The 20,703-nt window shown below is 60.2% G+C and overlaps 2 protein-coding genes across 3 annotated transcripts; one reads left to right on the top strand and one right to left on the bottom strand.

Moving 5' to 3' along the window:
* Positions 1–304: 304 nt before the first annotated feature.
* Positions 305–9,735, bottom strand: CCDC69 (coiled-coil domain containing 69). Its single transcript, XM_075766583.1, has 9 exons — positions 9,394–9,735; positions 4,199–4,268; positions 3,638–3,801; positions 3,290–3,365; positions 3,032–3,105; positions 2,696–2,797; positions 2,227–2,346; positions 1,880–1,977; positions 305–1,719 (listed from the first exon to the last, which is right to left on the bottom strand). The coding sequence occupies exons 1-9, from the start codon at positions 9,439–9,441 to the stop codon at positions 1,551–1,553; spliced, it is 921 nt and encodes a 306-aa protein (XP_075622698.1). The 5' UTR covers positions 9,442–9,735; the 3' UTR covers positions 305–1,550.
* Positions 9,736–14,261: 4,526 nt separating this feature from the next.
* Positions 14,262–20,172, top strand: GM2A (ganglioside GM2 activator). Of its 2 annotated transcripts, XM_075766286.1 has the most exons (5): positions 14,262–14,345; positions 14,387–14,694; positions 16,765–16,917; positions 18,233–18,415; positions 18,537–20,172. In XM_075766286.1, exons 1-5 carry the CDS (start codon positions 14,267–14,269, stop codon positions 18,690–18,692), a joined length of 879 nt encoding a protein of 292 aa, XP_075622401.1. In that variant the 5' UTR covers positions 14,262–14,266; the 3' UTR covers positions 18,693–20,172. The 2 variants fall into 2 exon arrangements, with proteins under 2 accessions (XP_075622401.1, XP_075622402.1); XM_075766287.1 differs by lacking the exon at positions 14,262–14,345 and having other exon boundaries at positions 14,375–14,694.
* The last annotated feature ends 531 nt before the right edge of the window (positions 20,173–20,703 follow it).

The following is a 20,703-nucleotide window of genomic DNA, read 5'->3' as shown; positions in this document are numbered from 1 at the left end:
GCCTTCCCAGCTGCCTCATTCAGCTGATGTTTTCCTGATAAGGATCGGCACAAAGGACGGAAGTGGCTATTGCATTGGCCGGGCTGGGAGATCAGGGTCTGCCCTGCACTGGAAGCCCATTGAAATGAATGAAATGGGGGAAGGAGCCAGCAGCAGGGGCCTCCTCTGGGTCTCCCTTGTTGTGGGTTCATGGCCCCTGCTCCCACCCTTCCCTGTGTCCCCCTGCCCTAGGTGCAGAGCATGTACGCTCACCATGAGATGCTCCTGCACTGGTTCCCAAAACCACTGACGCAGGATCCTTGGGGGTGCTGCTTCTTACAGACTTGTAATTGTTACAGCCAGTAGCACGTTGGCCTGGTACACGCGTACACGCGCACCCCACCCCCCTTGGCTAAGCAGCCCTGGGGAGGGGACAGGCCAGTGACAGCCCCCAGAGCAGTGACTGTCCCACCACACTCGTACACCCAGTGGAAAGTGCTTGTGTGCATCCATCCCTGACCCGCAGCTGTGCTGGCACCATCTTCCCCAATGGGGATGTGACCCGTTGAAGCCTGCTCCCCCTTGGGAGGATGCTCTGCTGCCCAAATGTGGACCTCCGGGCGTGCAGCCTCTGCCTGGCTTTGGGGAGAAGATGGGGCTGGTGGTGCTGCTGATGGGACATGGAGGGCTTGGTGTCTGCGTGGCAGTGAGCAGGAGCATGCCTGGGCTGTAGGAGCAAACCCTGGGAGCCATTTGCTGATGATGGAGGCGGCAATGGGGAGAGGAGGGCATGGGTGGGAGCCCTGCCTGGCTCCCCTCCCCAGGCAGTGAGGCAGGTCCTGGGCAGGGGGAGCCCTGCTTTCACTGGAAATGGCAGGAGTGGGTGGCATCGGCTTGGAGCAGCCTGAGCAGGAGGCCAAGCCCCAAAATGGGACCAGGTGACGTGGTCTATAGCAAGGGCAGTGCCGGAGGTGGCAGATATACCCAGCTGTACCCATCCCTCCTGTCCTTTGTTGCTACCCTGTGAAAGCCTCCGTGGCTCAGCCCTGGGCTTGGCTGCCTGCCTCCCAGAGATGCTCCCCAGGGAGTGAGGTACCTTAATACCACCATGTGACCAGCACCTTCCTCATCCTCCCGGTGCTTGTCTGCGTGCCGTCCCAGTGAGCACCTCGTCTTCCTCGCCTCACGCCCCTGGGCAGCACTGATGCTGGTTATGCTCGGAGCCAAGCGCTGGGTCGGATCCAGCCCAATGCACATCTGCGTGTCCTGACTGACCCCTTTTACCCCCAGAAAGCCCCCCGCAGCCTCCCACCAGAGGAAGGGGTGCAGGGATGGCACAGGGAGGTGTCCGGGGTGCTCCTGCAGCCCCGCACGGGCTGGGGAAAGGCAGACGCAAGTGTCCTGTGAAATGCTCCATCGCCCCGGTTGGATGGGGCCACCCCAAGGGCTCGGCCACCCCGGGGGCCTGCCCCGGCAGCGGGGGCACTTGTGAGCGCAGCCCTGGGCTCCCACACCCGGAGGAAAGCCCCGCCAGCCCCTGCCAGCAGTGCGCGGTGCCGGTCGGCGGCGTGCTACGTGGCGATGAGGGGCACTTCGCCGGCAGCAATGGGGAAGGGGGAGCCATCCCCCCCGTTGAGCACGCGGTACAGCAGCTCCTCCTTCTCGTGGTGAGCCTGCTCCCGCAGCTGCGCCTCCTTCTCCAGCGCCCCGCGGGCGGCCAGGAGCTCCTCCGACAGCTGCCTGCGGGCAAATGGCACGTGCTGCCGGAGCTGCCGGGCAATGCGCCCGCGAGCCCCCTCCGGCTGCGATATATCCCCCCCCCCACCGCTGCCACCTCTCCTCCCATCGGAGGTGCCACCCGTGCACCGGGAGCCAGTGGGCATGTGGAACCAGCGCTTACCTCGCCATGACCAAGTGGTTCTGGGTGCGAACTTGCAGGTCCTCGTTCTCCTGCTGGAGAGTCTTCACCTTCTCCTCCAGCAGAAGGTTCCTCTCCGCCTACAAGGGGGACATGAGCATGAGGAGGGAGCTGGAAAGTGCCTCCGAACCCCCCACGCCCCATCATGGGGGGAATGCTGGCTTGGTGGCAGCGTGGTGGCATTGTACCCATGTCCCCTCCCCACTCCAAGAGAGGAACTGGGCTTCACCCACCTCCACTTCAGCTGCAATTTCTGGACAGGATTCAGGTGGGGAGAAGAGATGGAAAGAGGAAAGCCCACTTGTGACACCCTCCCCCTTTCAACCCACCACGGTCTCCAGGTTCAGCAGCTTCTTGTCCAGGCCATGGATGTGCTCGTTCTTCATCTCGATGACGAAGTGCAGGCTCTCCAGCTCCTGCTCCCAGAAGGGGCTGGGGCTCCCGTGCTCCTGTGGGGCACAGGGGATGTGGCAGCTGCAGCGGGGTGGGTGCTCGAGGCATCTGCCGTGGTTCTACCCCCCCACACGCATGACCTCAGCGGGCCAGTGCTCTCAGCTGGGGCCCTGCATGGCCCAGGATAGGTTTGTACACGAGGCACCAAGTTTCGCTCATCGCTTGTGTTCAATGGACCCTAATAGCCCGTGCATCTACCAGTGATGGGGCTTTGCTCCCCCCTTCAGCTGTCCTGTGGCCCCCTTGGCTACAGCCCCCCCTCAGGGTCCATCAGAGAAGCACCCCTGGCTTTGGGCCAGGTTCCCTCGCTGACACCCCTCTGCAGGGTCCTGCATCTCCCTGTACCTGGATGTGCTTCTTGTAGTCTGTGCTCAAGAGTGACTCCTCCACCCGCTTCATCCTCTCTTGGAAGGACTTCAGCTGGGAATTCAGTGCCTGGATCGTCTCCTAGGGCAGCCAGGAAATAAGCAGGATGGGATGTGTCCAGGATTTCTTCCTGAGCAGGGGCACTGCCAGGCTATGGCACCCCAATAACCCCAGGACTGGAGGAGCCTGCGTGGTCCCTGGGCACACCAGGGACGGAGGTGGCCGCTGAGGTGCTCAGGGCACCATGGCAGAGCCAGCAGATAGTCCTCAAGCCCTTCACAAGCACCCTCTCCCCAGGTATTTCTCCACGGGTACCTGTAAGGCCGCCTGGGACCTGTGGTGGGACTCTGCCAGCAGCAGCTTCTCCTGCTCATGCGCTTTCTGGAGCTCTGCAGGGGGGATGTGAACTGAGCATCACTGGTGCAGGGACACTGGGGCAGTGAGCACCACCTGAGCCCCACAGTGCCATGGAGCAGGGGGGCAGCATCCCCACAGCCCTGCACAAAGCCGGAAGGGCATCCGCAGTGCAGGGGGAAGCAGGCAGGGGGGCTGCGGGGAGCCCCTGGCACGCACCTTGCAGGGTCTCCGTGTGCTCCCTCCTCAGGGCCTCAAACTGCTTCTCCAGCTCCAGGTCTTTTCCCTTTTCCACCTGGGAAGCAGGGAGATGACAAACCCTACACGTCTGGGTTTATACCTTATACCCCCCGGGATAAGGGATGCTGTGGCCCTCCCCATCCTCGTCACTCATTGCCAGACCTGCTCTGGGCTTCCTAACCCCCTCCTAACCCCTTCCTTCTCCTGAAAATGGGAGAGCCCAGCCCAGCATGTGCCAGGTCCATGATGGTTGCCTGGGAGGTCCTGGCTGGCCACATGCTCCCTGCCCAGCCCTTGCCCCCAGCAGCACCCGCCTTTTTGACTGACCTGGATGTTAACGTCCTGGGCGATTCTCGCGGTGCCTGCCTGGCTGGCATCCCGCAGCCGCTCATCCTCCTCCCCATGGCCTTGGAGGAGTCTCGCGCTCCCTGTCTGCTCCTCTCGCAGTGCTGCCTTCTCCTGCCCATCCTCAGGCAACAGGGCGGTATTGACTGCAACACAAACACAGCTGAAACGGCACTGGCCACATCGTGCTAACGGGGCCGCTTGGATGTCCTGGGCAGCCGACAGGGGTTCAGCCCCTGTCCTCTGCCCACTGGACAAATACCTCCCCCCACCCATCTCACTGGTGCAAATTAGCACTAATTGGGATGGTGCTGGCAGGCTCAGAGAGGACACAGCTCATTAGGCATCCTGCCCTGGGGACGACCTGTCTGCCTGAGAGGATGGGATGCCATCGTCTTTGGGATGCCATCATGGCTGCTCTCCTGCACCAGCACCATGGGGAGGCTGCAGCCATCATCCCCATCCTCTGGGGTCTGTCCTATTCTTTCTTAATATCACACTGAGAAACCACAGTGCGGGGGGAGATACACATTTTCTTCTCACCGTTCTCTGTCTTCAAGGCCGTGAGCTCCTGGGAAGCCGGTCCCCTCTGCTGCTGGGCTTTTAGCTGCCTCTGGCAGAGAAAGAGGGGGCTGGAGCAGGACAGGACAAAGGTGGGCAGGTGGCTGCAGGCAGAGGACACCCTGCAGCCAGGCACCCTGTCCTTCAGCCCTGCTAAAGCACGGGTGCTCGGGCAGCAGTGGTCCCTCACCAACCCCTTGCCCTCTGCCAGCCCCAAGCACCCATGGGTGCATACGTGCCACCCGGCAGGCAGCCCCAAGCTCGTGCTGCTTCCCTGCACCCTGGATGCTTTGCCACGCACATTGCCAGCCACTGACTGGAAAAACTGGGGGATGCTCACAAATTCCCCTGACGTGGTGCTGGTGCAAAATAGGCTCCGGCAGCAAAAACATTTGTTGGGGGAGAGCAGGGAGCACTTGGCAGGGCTCTGGCTATGGTGCTTCCTTGCCACCCTCCTCCTGCCCTGTCCCAGCTGCCCCGGGATGCTCAGGGTCAGCCTGGTCCCTGGCACCTCGCAGCATCCCAAACACACCCCTCTGCCGATGCCTTACACAGCTGGGCTTTGACACAGCCCATGCCAGAGCAGAAGTGAGAAATAAAAAATAACCATAAATCAGAGGCGATGCCGACCCCGTGCAGGGCTGGCAGCAGGCGAGGGCTGGCAGCGGTGCAAGCGATGACCTCAGGACTGCAGGAATGTGCTGCTCGGCCCCGCGCACTCCCGCATGCTCCCACTGCTGCCGTGGGGCTGATATAACCCAGAGCCGGGAGCTGCCTTCAGCAACACAGCTCCGCGGGATGCCTTCCAGCCCTGCATGGGTTTAATTTAGTCACTTGGAAGGGAGGAGGAAAAAAAAAAAAAGAGATGGATATATTTTTATCTGTTGCTGAAAGGTAGAAGCAAAGCTCGCCTGTTCTTGCAGCTCGGGCTCCCCAGTGCGGAGCAAATCTTGCCCCTGATGCCCATCACTGGGTCGTGCTTCTGGGATGTACTGTGGGCGAGGGAATCCACCTGCAGATGCGCTGCTGCTCTCCAGCCCCCGGCAAAGCCACCCCTAAAGATATCAGTCCCTAACAAAACCAGCCCTGCAGCCTGTGGGGAGCCGGGCACCCCGCTGTGCCAGCTGCACCCCGGCTTGGCCCCGCTGTCACGGCAGCGTGGCCAAATACAGACCAGATTAGGGAGCCTGGCTTGGGAAAAAAGCGAGGCAAAGCAAACAGGCGTCCCTGCCTCTGCCTGCCCTGCAGCCCCCCTTCTGAAGCTGGAGAGGAGCGCAGTTGCCAGAGAGAGCAGGAAAACTCTGAGCCTCTGGGAAGCCACGGCTTTATCTTCCCTTCTATGGCGTGAGCGGCTGCGGTGTTGAACGCGGCCCAGGCAGCGGGGCGAGTAGGCACCAGGCGGTTGGGATTCGCAGGGTTTGTTCTCGTTGCCGACACGGCTCGCCCTGCAAACACGGGGTGCTGCTGAGCCCCGGCAGCCCTGCCTGCAAAGGATCCCCAGGGTTCCCAGGCTGCCCCCCACACCCGTCTCATCCCCCTGCTATTTAATGTACCCCGTGTCCTGTGCTGGGTTTTGGAGTCCGGTGGGGGGGTGGGTGGATGGGACAGTTGGGGCTCTGCAAGCCCGGGGGCATCACAGGAACCTCAAAAGCCCCCCTCACCCCTGTTTTACCGTGACAAAGCAAAGGCTGTGCAGGGGCACCATCCTGGCACAGCAGGGTCACACAGCCCCCAAGGGTTTTGGATGATCTGAGCCTTGCTGGGAGCAGGATGCTCCTCCAGGAGCAACCCCCAAACCTCACCTGCCCAACCCAAACCACCTCTGCCGCATGCATCCTGCTCGCTGGCGAAGGCGATGCCCAAGGCCAGAGAGCCCAGGGCTGGTCACCCTGATCACCCCCACAGCATGGGCAATGTCCCCAGCGCAGATCCAGGGCACTTTCACCTCTCCCCCATGCCCCAAACCCAGCGGGATGGGACCTCAGAGCCCCTCGGCTGCTCAAGGAGGATAATTTGAGACAACTGCACTGAGCTCAGAAATGGCTAAAGGGAGCAAGAGGTATGAAGGCATCAGCAGACAAATCTAAATACCTGCCCCGAGGCCACAAGCGAGGCACCCTTCCTACTTCTAGGAGCAATTAAAACAGTGTCTGGAGCTAATTTTACTCCTGAGCACTCAATTATCCTTTGACATGAGAGCTCCACCGCGAAATACAGAGTGAAAAGCAAAATGTGGCTGAAAACTAACTGAAATATAGAGGCACCTTCCACTGCCACTTCCAGAGCAGCACGTGGTACCCACGTCTCTGGTATCGCCCGGTGCATTTTGGAGAGCTGGAAGACGGTCCGGGTATCTGCTGTGTGCACAAGGAGCGGGTTGGGGGTTGCTCCAGCTGGAACAGCTTTGGCCAGGGAAGGAGCAGCCCAAAACGTCCCGCAGGTGCAGGCCATCGGCAGCGCTGCTTATCCTGTAAGGTCTCAGCATGGAAACCTCTGGCCTTGGCTTTGAAGAGGCTCATGCCAAAAAATACCTCCTAGTTATTAAAAAAAAAATAAAAATTATCCACATTCTTAGAACTAAATATTTCTAATGGTCTGGAGCCAAACTGTTTATGGATGGATGGATTAATCAGGATTTCCAGCAGAACCTGAGGCACCTCGAAAGGTGCTGGTGGAGGGGAACACCTGCGCAGAGGCAGCCGGCACGGTGCCGGCACTTGTGGGCAGCTGGGTCGGCTGCAGACTCTGCTTCAGCTTTTAGCGTGAGGTGGGGCTTTGTACTGTATTTTTCCTCCTCTTTTCCTGTTTTACAAGTATGTTAAGCAATTAAACCACGCAACATTACAGTCAGCGAATGAAATCACAAAAAGGCAGGAAACGAGCATTTAAATCCCGACAGTGCTCCTGGGGACCAGGTTTAGCTTTGTGGCTGTGGAGAAGGGAGACAGGATTGGGCCCACGACCCTAAAACCTCCCTGAGACCTGCAGCAGATGCTCAGTGCTGCCAGAGCAACGCTGGCACAGGTCCGTGAGACCTGTCTTCGACTCTGCCGCTGTTTTTTCCTCCGGCAACGGTTGTGTTACAAGATGGCTATCACCTCTCGTACAGTCAGATCTGTGCCGCAGACCGTATGCAAATCCTTCACGCAGTTGACAGCCCCGAGTTTTGCGTCCTGACCTTTCCCTGGCTCCTGCTGCTACATATAGTTCCTATATCTCCAAAATAAATTCACCCCAGCCCTGGAAGGCAGCCAAGCCTCAGCCCTGATCTTTTGGGAAGGCGTCTTGGCCTCTCTCACGCCAGGAGCACGGCTGAACGGCAAGCAGCCATGGTGAGCAGCCGAGCACGGGTGGACAGAACCGAGAGGGGAAAGGACCCCCCGGGGACAATGCCCGCAGCTCGGGGCCGGGCTCTGGCTGCGGCACCTGCGCCTGTGCTGCCTTATCGTGCCCGCAGACCGGTGACGGGAAGGACGAGGCTGCCAAGCCGCCTCCCCCAGGGCACGCAGCGGTGCCTGGTATGCCGTCCACCCACCGGACCCAGCCCGGCACAGGCTCCCCAAGGTCACCTCCAACCTAGGGCCAGCCCCAAAAGTCTCTGCAGCCCCCAGCCCCATGACGTGCACCCCGGGTCTGCGTGGGCTCGCCCCTGGGGTTTGAGGGCTCCCCCCATCCCCAAGCAACACCAAGGGATCGGCTCTGCAAGTCCATCCATCAGCAGTGGGAGGGTGAAGGTCTCCCACCCTGCCTTTTGGTACCCCGCACGTGAAAACGTGGGCAGGAGTGGCTCCATGCCTGCCCTTGCCTCTTTTTGCCATAAAGGGGATTTTTGGTGCTGCTTTTGGGATTAACTTGCAACTTAGTCACAGCAGCAGGGCTGTTTTATGGGGCACAAACACGGTGAGCAGCGCTGTGAGGCTGAGCAGAAGAACTTGAGAGCGGGCAAGCGCAGGAAGGGAGGTTTCTGTGGGCAAAAGAGTCTGACTTAAATTTCCACATTTCAGTAAACGTGTGGCTCTCAAGACCTGGGGCCTCGGGGCTGCTGTTTCTCCCTGTCCCAAGCCCCTTCTTACAAACTTTCAGAATTGCAAACCAGCCCAGAAGTGTCTCATCTTATGACATGGGGTTTTTTTCCATGATACGGAGAAGCAGCCAAGCCTGCAAGTGCTGTAAATAAAGGCACTTGCTGGCTCCGGGGCTGTGCAAGCTCCGCGCCTGCTCCCCCCCGACATCCCAGCAGCGGGTTGTGCTTTGGCCGCGTGGTCACAGCTGCCTCTGGGGAGCTGCCCGTGTAGGGGTGCACGCCGGCACCGCGCGGCCTTTCTGACTTTCCTCCTGCCCCTGCCACCCTCCAGCGACCACAGCCCACCGACACCGGTACACACAGCACATCCGACTTCACAAACAACTCCGAGGCTGATGGCGGGGCGCTAAAGCAGCATGAGCACGTCAAAAAAACCCTCATAATCAGCAGCAGATAATTTCTAAATCTTAAGTCGCGGAAGAGCTCTTCAGTGCAGAGCAATGCACTGAGACCTGCTGGGGACTCAGCATTCCCCAGCAGAAGCACTGCCTTTGACACAAAGGGGGACCCAACTTTTGGGACAAGGGGGGGATGCTGTGGGAGTACGGCAGAGATCGAGCTGGGGGAACCCATCCCTGTCCTACAGGGCACCGGCATTTCCTACAGGCACTGTCACCCCAGATGCTGCACCCCCTTTAGTACGGGCTTTCCTGTGATGTGGGGGCTCTCCCCCTGTGCCCGGAGGGGTGCAGGAGGCTGCAGCGTGGCAGGTGGCTGCAAACTCCCGCCGTACCCGGTGCCGGCTCCCTTGCCACACTGCCGGTGGGGTCACGGGCTGCCGGTGGCGGCCGCACTGCCCAGCCCCGCTGCTCCGCTCCCCCGGGCAGGGGGGGGACCCCCACTCTGGATCCCAAACCACATCTCCCCAGCAGCGACAGCAGGGCTCCACGCAAACCCCAGCCCCACGCGAACCCCAGCCCCACGCGAACCCCAACTCCACGCAAACCCCGACAACACGCACACTCGGTCTCACGCGATCCAGACCCCACGCGAGCCCCGACCCCACGCGAGCCCCGACCCCACGCGAAGCCCAGCCCAAGCCCAAGCCCAAGCCCAAGCCCAGCCCAGCCCAGCCGGCCCCCGCAGCCGCTACCTTGCCGCCGGCGGGGCAGCAGCGCAGGGCGCTGCCGGTGCAGCCCATGGAGCCCCGGCCGGGAGCCCGCTCAGCCGCGGGGCGCGGGGCGCTGCATCCCCCGGCGAGCCGCTTCCGCTGCCCGGCGGGACCGGGCGGGACGGCACAGGACGGGACGGGACAGGACGGGACGAGCCGCCCCAGCTGGGGCTGGCAGGCAGAAAATAAATAAATAAATAAATAAAAAATTAAAAAAAAAAAAAAAAAAAAAGTCCCCGCAGCTGCTCACAGGCAGCGCCGGGAGAGGGTGCTCTGCACCCCAGAGCCGCGGGCAGGGCCCCCGGCCGCAGCCTGCCCGCCCCCGGGGCTGGCCCTGGGAGCCCGGCGGGGGTGCTCCGGCCCTGGGGCCCTCCACGCTGGGGTGTCCCCGCCCAAGGCTCGGGATGCTTCGTCCCAAGCAAGGTAGCGGGATCCCCTGCCCCGGGAATGCTCTGTCCCTGGGGTCCCCTGCACCCGGGAATGCTCCATCCTGGGTGGGGGGAAAGGGGAGCAGGACCCCTGCACCGGGGCTGGGGTCCAGCTGGAGCAGGGCTGCCTCAGGGGGATTCCACTGGGGAACCCGCCCCAGCCCCCTGGGAGAAGAGATGTGAGGGGCAAAGGCAGGATCCATCCTGGCTATTGCCTTCACCCCATGAAGTTTCACGTCGTGCTGCAGTGGTTGTGTAAAGGTGGTAGATTTGGGGTGTTTTTTTCTGGCAGGAGCTCTGCTCTGGGGGTAGCTGTGCTGGCTGGAGGGGGCTTTCGGTGTGGTCCATGCTGCCTGGGAGACTCCATCCTGGCAACGCCCCTCTTGAGCATCCCAAGCACCCCAAATGCTGGGCCTGGAGCCAGGATGCCCTTTTCCAGGAAGAAATCCTGCACTTTGGAGATGGGTCCCAAAGAGGTGGGGAAACACTTGAATTTGAAAGTGTCCTGTCTAAAAATTAATGGGAGGAAACACAAGTTCCTCCAAATATTTTGGTCTTAATGATTTCTTTAAAATTCTGTGAAATAACAGACATTTCTAAATGAACACACATTCTGACCTGAAAAATCAGTCGTTGCCACCCAGCACTGCTCAAATAGGAGTGTTTCAACCTGGTCACGAGGCTGCACCCATATGGAAACACTGCCAGTTTTTGTCAACAAGTTTCTATTCTGACATTTTCCAAATATCGTCTGGGAGAAGTCCAAGCAGCCTGTGGCTCAGAGGCTGCCAGCACACTGGCGTTTCGCTGCTGCTCCGGTACTGCCTGTTGGGCTGCCGAGGGAGCAGAGGTGAGCGGTTGCCCCATCATGTATGACTTGGAGGTGTTTTTTTTCCTGCCCTGGTAACCTTGAGAGAGGGGAAATTGTGAAACAGCACTTGGATAGGAGGGTGGGGAAGGTGAGGGGCAGGCCCATGGCTGCCCTGAGTCTCCCCAGGGACTGGTGGGACCAGTCGCCTTCGTCCTTTTGGGTAGGTGCCACTTAACTTGGGTGAAGTTTCGTGAGTCACAGCAGCTTCCTGGCATCAGCTCCCATGAGCGTCTTTGTTCTTATCTTGCCCAGCACTTCATACATGGGGCAAGTCTCCTTCCCTGCCTGAGAGTACTTATTTGGGCTGAGTAGATAGTTTGCGGGATAAAAAGTTCTGTCAGTGCAAGGTGCTGGTCTCCACCTCTCCAGGGTTAATTAAAAATCCTGGTCTAGACTTGGGAGACTGAAGGCATACAGGGATGAGCACAAAAGCACATGCGTATTTCCAGGCTGAATTTACATCACTGGGGCCGTGGCTGGGAACAGAAGCAGCTACGTGTGCTGCTGAGCAGGAGCCTCTCCTGCTGCCATCACGTTTTGCCGGTGCACAAAGCTCCGGCAGTTTGCACATGTGCTTGTCATAATTTCCGTGTTTACTGGGGGTGCACTGGGATGCCCCTGTGCCACAAAGTGGGGCTCTGGGTGGGGTTTCTCTTGCTAATGGTGGAGAAAAACCCAGAGGATTTGGTCACATCAGGCTGAGGCATCAGGGCAGACGCTGTGGGCTCTGGCATGCCGTGCTAGCCATGGCAGCTACAACCCTGCACTTCTATAAATCACTAACTTTTGGAGAAGGGGCCAGACCAGATCACGTTACATCCTTCCTTCAGCCCGCAGGCGCATCTGCGAGGCTGCCTGCCGGAGGCCCTGCTCTGCTGCCCCAAAGGGCTCTTGTTTTAGCTTGATTTTAGCAATTTCTCAGTTTCTACAATCTTTCCTGTGTGGGCTGCACGAGATACGTCCCTGCTGCAGAGATCTCGCATCTCAGCCCTGCTTCATCTTCCTCTGCCCCAATATGCTGATAATTTGCTCCCTTTCCAAGGCAGCACTTAAACAGCCAGAAACTTTTCAGTCCAGCCACTTTTGAGCAAAGCAGGAGCTTTCCACGGCACTGTAGGGGTGGAATTCACGGCTGCAACAATGCAACCCCCTCTCCCTAACCAGGGAAGCTGGGGGACCTGGGGAGCACATGGGGCTGGGGCTGCTGGAGGCTGCTCGCAGAGGGCAGGGGACAACAGGGACGGTGGCAGTGAGGGGATTTCTGCCTGTGCAAAGACAGGAAAGTGGAGGTGCTGTGTGGCAGCCCCACAGCTTCGGCTTGTTTTGAAGTTTACCCTGATGTCTTTTTCAGTGTTATCACGATCTCTCCCCAGGAACGACAGAGGCTGGAGAAGTCGCTAATCTCATGCTCAGCTGAATTGCTGTAAATGGGATAACAGCTGGCTGAACGTCGAGTTAATTTGTACCAATGGTCATTTAAAGTGTTTGCCAAAGCTTATGGATAAGAGAAGTATTTTGCAAGCTGTTAAAGTGTCTCGGCTCTCTCTCCAGTTCCAGCTGGTTAGGACTGGGCAGGATGGGGTGGGTACAAGGTGGTGTCAGTGCCAGTGCGTGGGATTTCCATCTGGGACACGGCCTTGCATGGTCTGTGTGCAAGGTCGGCCCATTAGCACAGATGGGGTCATTAATTTTTTTAAATTTCTTTTATTTTCAGAAATCCAATCTGAAAAAAAAAAAAAAAGGAGGCGAAGATTTTGCTGGAAGTTTTTTAGGCGATAAGCTGGCCCGTGGCGATGTCTGGTGTGTCCTGGCAGAGCTGGTGGCACGGGCAGTGGAGAGAGGGTGACCTGTGGTTGCAACCTTTGGTGCGTCATTTGCAATCGGTTTGCTTTTGTAAGTGAACTCATTAACGTTGTCATCCATCTATGCTGGCTGCTTTTCTTCAATGCAAATTGAAGATGTTTAGCCAGATCTGCTGAGACCTTGTGACTCGGGCTTTGCATGGGTGAGATAGCTCAGAAAACTGTTTGAACTGCAGAGGATCTTGCTTGTGTTGAAGTCTCAAAAAAGGTTGCAGACTCCTTTGGTGAGGATCTAGGTCACACATGCTCCTGTCTTGAAGTAGAGCAGTAATTTCAAGTCGTTTCTGCCCCCGTGCGTGTTTTTCCAAGCAAAAAGATGTGGCTTAACCTGTCCTTACAGCCCTTTATTCTCTTTTTTTTCCCCACGGCAAAGTGGAGGGGGGAAGGATGGGAAAGAGAGAGTGAAACCTTCACCCACACTGGCTGTGAGAAGCAGGAAGGCATGTGGTGCCGGGACCTTGGGGCGAGGGGCTGTGCTCCCCTCCCAGCCCCAAACACGATGCTCTGGCCATGCCCGTGCCTCTCCCCGCACATCCATGTTCCCATCCCCATCTCCCGGCTGCTCCAGGGCCTCAAAGTGAAAACTAATCCCAGGGGATAACTTTCCACCCCACTCCCGGGTGGGAGGAACAGGGCTATTTATTCCTTGCCCTTAAGCCTCCGCAGTGGATCAGCGATGCAGTTGTCGCCGTTGATGTGGGGTGAGCAGCAGCACCCATCACAGCCCCTGCCCGCTCCTGCTCCTGCGTCCTGCCTGCCTGCTCCCAGTCGGCCTCGCTGCTAAATAAGGATGAAATGCTAAAAATAGAGCTGAGGCAGGGGTTTGGACAAGCCAGGCAACCCTTCCCAGGGCCGGGAGCGATACAGGGAGGCTGGCCAGAGTCAGTGTGTGCGGGAGAGCATCCCACGCGTGGGTCCTAACTGTGCAGCGGGGGGGGGTAAGGGGGGGGGGGGGGGTAAGGTCTGAGACCTGCCACACTCATGTCCTGTGTGCTCAGTTGGCTCAGGCCTTTCCAGCTTTCCACAGGAAAAAAACCCAACAAACTTCTGTTCACCAAAATATATGGGAAAACCCATGCTCCTGTGCTATCCGTGATGGTGGGGTACCGAGGGGCCATTCTAGTGCGATGGGGGGGCCTGGGGCAGCTCTGGCTGGAAGGGTGGAAGAGGGGGCGTTAAATCTGAAATGGTGGGTGGTAGGAAGTGAGGTGCTGCAAACAGCCCAGCTGGGGACTGCCCAACACGCGAGTGTCCCCCGTCCCCCCCGTCCCCCCCCAGCACACACGGCATCGGGTTCAGGGTCTCAAATTATCTCTGCTCTCCAGCTGCTGCCTGCGCCGTGCCGAGCAAAGGGGGGGCGCGGAGGGGCGCGGGGGGGCGCGGGTGTACCGACCCTTTGCAAGCCCGCAGACCCCTCGGCCAGCAGCCTTGGGGGGCCGGCGGGCAGGCGGTGGGGAGATGGTTTGGTCTTACCCACCGAAGCTGGGTGGTGTGGGTGCCCTGCCGCGGTGGGTGCACCTCGACATCCCGCCCCGGTGCCCCCCCCCCCCGTCCCCGCTCCCCGTGCCGGCAGACGGCAGGCCCTGGCTGCCTGGGAAAACGCAGCTTCCCGTCCCGGCATCCCCGCGACTCCAGTCCTGCGCTTGGAAACAAAACGGGGGAGGTGGGGAGAGAAAAGAAAAAAAAAAAAAAGGATGGGGAAACCTCCGAGCGTACACAACGAGAGGGAGGGGAATCGGGAGCTGGGCCGGGCGCGCAGCTGCAGGGTGCAGGGTGCTGGGTGCTGGGTGCAGGGTGCAGGGTGCAGGGTGCAGTCCCACCGCACAGCGCGTCCCGCTCTCGCCGCTGCCAGCCCCGTCCCGGCGGGCTCCGCGCTGCGGGAAGCCCCGCTCAGGAAGGCACCGGCTGCCTCCCCCCGGCCTCGCCTCTCGCTTGTCTCTCCCCAGCGCTTTTCTCCGCCGGCCGTCCCGGTTTTCTGCACCGATCCTGCCTGGCTGCCGGAGGGATGCTGGGAGCGGGGCTGGCGCTGGCGCTCTGCGCCCTGCTGCTCTGCCCGGCCGCGCTCGGCGGGTCGCATCCGCAGCTGCTGGTGGAGCGGAGCGGCTCCCGGAGGCTGAGCAAGGTGAGGGGCTCCAAACCCGGCACCCCGCTCCCCTTTGGGCAGGGAAGGGGGCCGAGGAGGCTGCCTGGGGTGGGGGGCTGGCGGCTCGGTGGAGGGAGCAGCCCGAGCGGTGCTGGCTGTAGGAACGCTTTCGCCATCCTGCTGGGTTTTGTAAGAGATCAAAAGCATTTTCTGTCCCAGGAGGACGAATCTTATTCTGGGTGCGTGTCTGTGGCTGGGCTGGGGGGTGAGGTGGGATCCCAGAAACCTGACTGCTTCGGGGGAGCACGACTGCAGGTTTGGGTTCAACCTCTGAGCGGGAGGGGATTTCAGTTTTGACAAACTGTTCTCGACCGAGGAGCCCAGCGGCCTCTCTTCCTTCGGCTGAGCTTTCCCTGCAGCCTCCCAGCGCCTCGGCTTTCATTCCTCCTGGTCGTGAGCATTTTCCAGCTCAGGCTGCTGCCTCTTCGTTCCCACACAGCGCTGGGCCGGGCTCATCAACATGCGCTGGTTAAGATACAGCTGATTAAGATGCATGACTCTCACGCGGTGCTGAGGGGAATATCTCTATTTATTTTTCCAGGAACACTGATGTTGTCCTCGGCAAGGGGGAACCAGTTAGGAAGGCCAGAGGGGGCTTTGCGGGACAGCAGGAGGGTCTACAGCACATAGGCAGCCGACACGTACCTCCCATGGAGCCTCTTTGCCTGTAGACCTGCGGGCGAGGGGCTCCCAGCTCTTGCTAAATGTTGGGGCACAGCCTGCCCCTTGCCCTGGCTTGCCCTGAGCCCCACGTCCTGCCCTGGGCTGCTCCCGGCTGGCGAGCGGGACGGCGGGACGGGCAGCTTGCCTGCGTGGGCAGCGCTGCCCGCTGGGGCTGCCGGCTGGCACCAGGTAATAACAGCCTCCACCGGTTCTGTGGCTGCTGAGCAGGCAGGGAGAGCCCCGCACCCGTGGCACGGGGACACGGGCTGTCCCAGCCAAACCTGCTTGGGGTGCGCAGCCCAGGCATCCTCCCACCTCCCCGCCGGGAAAAGACCTGCAATTAGGCTGGAGCCTGCTTGGGGAAGGAGCCGGGGCTGGGCTGTCGCCACCAGCTTGTGGCGGGGTCAGGAGTGGCTGTTGCAGGCGAGTGCTGCCGTTCCCCTGGCTTTGAACTTGGGATGTGGGAGCAAAGGGCTCCAACGCCATTGCCAGCTCGTGGCTTTGCTGGTGGTGGCTAGGGAGGCTGGTGGGACTCAGAGGAAACAGGGGAGATCTCCCAGCATGGCTCCCAGCCCAGCCAGGACACACGAGCGATTTTACCCCAGTCTTGGTGACATCCCCTGCGTGCAGATTTTCATTATCCCATGGGACAACACTGCTTCCCTGGCTCATTTGAACTGAACCAGCTCAGCATCAGGCCCTTGGGGTGTACCAGCCAGGGGATGAGCCCAGCTTGTCTGCCCCTCAAGCATCAGAGGAGATGTAAATGTTAAACTGCGTTTAAAATGCAAAAAGTGAACACGATTCCTGCTCCTGCCTGGGACCTCCAGTGGCCGGAGCCAGCAGATGAGGGCTCACAGTGGCCAGGCTGGTCATGGCCGAGCCAGGATGCTCTGTTGGCCCCACAGCCCCCCCAGGGCACAGCATTCCCCTGGCCAGTGCGGCCAGCGCAGCCACCGCCACCCTGCTCCAATCCCTGCTTGCTCTCTCACCTTAGCTCTCACACACCTTGCTCAGTGCTGTTGGCGCTGGTGTGAAGGATGCTTCTCACCTTGCTCACGTGCAAAGCGTTCGGAGGCTGAGCTGAGGCAAGTTTGGAAATTGCAGCCTGGGAACCCTCTTTGGGTGAGACGTACATGAAAGGGGGTTATGGCAGTTGCTGTTGGACGGAGAGTTTCTGCAACGTCCTCAGGCTTGGAGAGCTGGAAGTGCGAGGATTGCCAAGGGGATTGCTGAGGGAAATATTTATTTGGCATTTGAGGGGAGGCTGAAGGTCATTTTCTGTCTGTGTTTGTGAGAAGATGTGTGTACCGGGGGTTTGGGCGTCCAGTGCAGGGGAAACCTGCACTGCAAAGCTCGCCCTGGCTCTAACTCCTCCCATTGCAGGTTGGTGGCTTTTCCTGGGAGAACTGCGGTGATGGGAGTGACCCCGTGGTGCTGCAGAGCCTCTCCGTGGCGCCCGACCCCATCACCATCCCGGGGAGCCTGCGTGTCAGCGCGGCCGTCAGCGGCAGCAAGGCCATGGCCTCCCCTCTGAAGGTACGTGCGGGAGATGCCTCCATGGGATGAGGGAGGGCAGAGCTTCCCAAAACCACTGGCAGCCGGGATATGCGCAGCAGTGGGTACGGGAACGGGCAGCCGTTGGGGAATGAGGCACGGAGCGGTGCGGGACTGAGCGCACCGGGCTCTGCCAGCCAGGACGTGGCGATGGGCATCACCTCCCGCGGTGGGAGCAGACAGCCCAGTGGGAGCCTCCCAACCCTGTCCCAGTGGGAGAAACCACCTGAGCTGTGTCATGTCCTGAGGACGTAATGACTCAGGGAGGGAAATGAAACCCCAAACGTCCTGGGTGTTGCTGGCGGTTCCATTCGCTCTAGCACTTGGTTTTCAGCAGCCGGACCCGGCTGCTCCCTCCAGGGACATGCCACGACACTGCTGCAGGAGCCCTGGGCTGGCCCGGCCGTTCTGCACCACTTTGGGGGGACTTTTTGGGATGAGACCAAATGCATCTCTCTGCCCAAGGTGCATGGGCTGTCTTGGGCAACGCCACAGTGCCTCTTTGGGGCTGGGGCTGCGGAGAGCGTGCCGGGGGAGTGCGGAGGCAGAGCTGCGGGACAGGAGCTGCCGGGCAGTTTTAAGACAGGGCACTGAGGAGAGGGAAAGGAATGGGTGTGTGGGGTGCTGGGAGGTGTTTGCTCAAGGGGTCAAGTTGAGGTTGGAGGAAGAGAAACCTGCAGGCAGAGAGGAACCGAAAGCAGGAGGGGTACATGGGAGAACGTGCAGTGGCCCCATGCACCCCAAAGACTTGCATGAGCAGGAACCAAGGGAGGTGATTCAAGGGCTGGAGCACCTCTCCTATGAAGACAGGCTGAGAGGGTTGGGGTTGTTCAGTCTGGAGAAGAGAAAGCTCTGGGGAGACCTTAGAGCACCTTCCAGTACCTAAAGGGGCTACAAGAAAGCTGGAGAAGGACTGTTTACAAAGGCATGGAGTGACAGGACAAGGGGGAATGGCCTTAAGCTGAAGGAGGGTAGAGTTAGATTAGATATTAGGTAGGAATTCTTCCCTGTGAGGGTGGTGAGGGACTGGCACAGGTTACCCAGAGAAGCTGTGGCTGCCCCTGGATCCCTGGAAGTGTTCCAGGCCAGGTTGGATGGGGCTTTGGGCAACCTGGGCTAGTGGAGGGTGTCCCTGCCCACGGCAGTGGGGTTGGAACTAGATGATCTTTAAGATCCCTTCCAACCCAAACCATTCTATGATTCTATGAGATGGCTGGGGAGGGTGGTGTGTGGGACAGGCTGGAGGAGCTGTGGGCATCCGTGCCAGCTGTACCAGTGCTTGACACCTTCCCTTCAGGCAGTGCTGGTGGTGGAGAAGGCACTGGGTGACCTCTGGATCCAGCTGCCCTGCATTGACCAGGTGGGCAGCTGCACCTACAACGATGTCTGCACCATCCTTGACAACCTCATCCCGCCCGGCACGACCTGCCCGGAGCCCCTGCTCACCTATGGCATCCCCTGCCACTGCCCCTTCAAAGCGGTACGCCTGGAACCCCTGGCCGGTGTGATGCCGGCAGCGCCGCTGGGTACCACTGTGCCCTTCGGTGCAGGGCTGGAGGGGTTTGGCTGGCATCTTGCCGACATGTCCCCTCTCTCCACAGGGCTCCTACTCCCTGCCAGCCAGTGACTTCATCCTGCCCGATGTGGAGCTGCCTTCCTGGATGACCAACGGCAACTACCGTGTCCGGGCGGCCGTCAGCAACGGCGGGGAGGAGCTCGCCTGCGTCAAGCTGGCTTTCTCCCTACAGTCCCAGTGAGGGGCAGGGGATCGTCCCTCCTCTCCCCACCGCCTTGGTCCCCATCCCATGCAGCTGCACCCCCATCCCAACCTGTCCCTGCGAGGTGTATCACTCCCGCTGCCTGGAGGAGGCAGCCCCTGTACCCCTGCTTGGTACCCACACCCCACACCCCCACTCTCTGCTACGCACAGAAAGGCCCCTCTGGCTGTCCTGATGTCCCCAGCCCCTTGACCGGAGTGTCCCCTGCCCCAGACAGGGTGACTTTGGAGCCTAACCCCAGGCTTTCGTGACCTGGGGATAGTTATTTTTTACCCAGTTTCTCTCTTTTTTGTTTTTTTTTTCCTTAATCCCATCAGGGTAATTTTAGACAAAAACATTCCAGGGAAAAGCAATATTTCTTGGAGCAGTCCGTGGGGAGGAGGGAGTGTTTGGGAGGGCTGGGGGCAGGCTGGAGGGATGCCGAATTAGTTGTGGAGGGTGTCCCCACTTGCCTCCACCACCTCTGGTCAGATCATGGGGCTATTTTGCAGAAGTGTCCCCAAAGTGGCCACAGGACACCTGTCCCCCCATGGCAGCTCTGCGTCTGCCTTTAGTGCGTCCCTTCCTGTGCATGGGACCAGCGTGGCGACAGGAGGCACCTGCGAGGGCACCTCCCCGTCCCCCTCCTGTGACAAACATCACGGGTACAACAGGACTGAGACTGCCCAAGCCCCCAATGGACATTCCCACTCACGAGGGACCAAGCGGCTGATGCTGCTCCCAGCAGCAGGAGAGGTGGCCGGACACCAGCTGTGCTCAGTCTGGGGGGACACACGGCTGTGACGGGCAGCTGGGGCACAGCCTGGCCGAGGACAAGTCCCACTCATCTCATTTTGTCACTGGGACTGAGACGAGGCAGGACACTGCACTGGGACCATCCCTGCTGTGCACTGGCAGAAACACCCCACGACGTGAAGTAGCATCCTGGAGATGGGATGGACGGGGAGATGACCACGAAGACCAGCAGCCCGGGTCCTGTTTGGGGGCCCTGCAGCCCATCTCCAAGTTAAGGCTGGGGGCCGAGGCGTGGGCAGGCAGCATCCTTCCTGCCTGCAGCTCTGGGCAGGGCATTTGTCTGACATCACCTGCCTAGGCCCGGTCCTCGCAGGGCAGAGGTGCAGGTGACCCACCAGCCACCCACATCCCCTGCTCCCTTGCTGCCCCTGCCTGCTTGCATTATTTAGCCCTCCGTAGGGCTGGTCTTCCTCCAAGCACTTTATACGCCTTAACTACTGCCGGGCTGCCCCAGCGGGAGGTCCTCTGCTGTGCGGACGTGCTCCCACCGCCTTTCTGTGCCCTCGGCTCGCTCCTGCTGCTGGGTCCGACTCGGGTTTGTTTTGCCTGGAGAAGCACTAACCCTCTACGCTCCCCGCCGCCACGCAGTGCCCGTGCTAGGGTGGCATCCTCCTTTTGGGCAGGTACTGCAGGTTCTTAATAAATCTTTTTACCAGGAAGCAGAGCTGGTGCCTCTTGGTGCTGGGGGTGACCTGGGGGTGGCTTTTGTTTCCCTCGAAATAGCAGAGACGTGGTTTTGAGCTGGGGGAAATGAAAGTGGTGGTGGAGCTGGGGTGGAGGCAGCGGTGGAGGATGCTGCGGCCAGAAGAGCTGAGTGTGAGCAGCCTCGAGGTCGGCTCCTGTGCAAGGGGCACAGCGAGGATCCGCAGGCGCTGCTTTCGCACAAAGGGACACACCACCCACCCCCCTCGGGGGGGCACAGCCCACGCCGGGGGTCTCTGGGCGTGTCGCTCGTCCCAGCGACTATCTAACTCCCTGACACTTGCCAGCCTGCCTTGCTCTGAAGGCCTTGCCCAAGGAATAGCCCCGCGGGGGGGGGTGTGCTCCTCGTTGCCCACGGGTGGAGGGGTTCCGGGCTCAGCCGTGCCCGCCTTTGCCCCACTCGTGGCAGCAGGAGTCGTGTCCCCCCCCGCAGGCCGCCCGCGGACACCGCCGCGTCCGCCAGGTGGCGCCGCAGTGCCGCGCCTCGCCTCGC

The sequence above is a fragment of the Balearica regulorum genome, chromosome 14 (genome assembly GCF_011004875.1).
Source record: "Balearica regulorum gibbericeps isolate bBalReg1 chromosome 14, bBalReg1.pri, whole genome shotgun sequence".
NCBI classification, from domain to species: domain Eukaryota; kingdom Metazoa; phylum Chordata; class Aves; order Gruiformes; family Gruidae; genus Balearica; species Balearica regulorum.
Note: the sequence above shows the minus strand (reverse complement) of the source record. Positions and strands in the feature narration are given on the sequence as shown.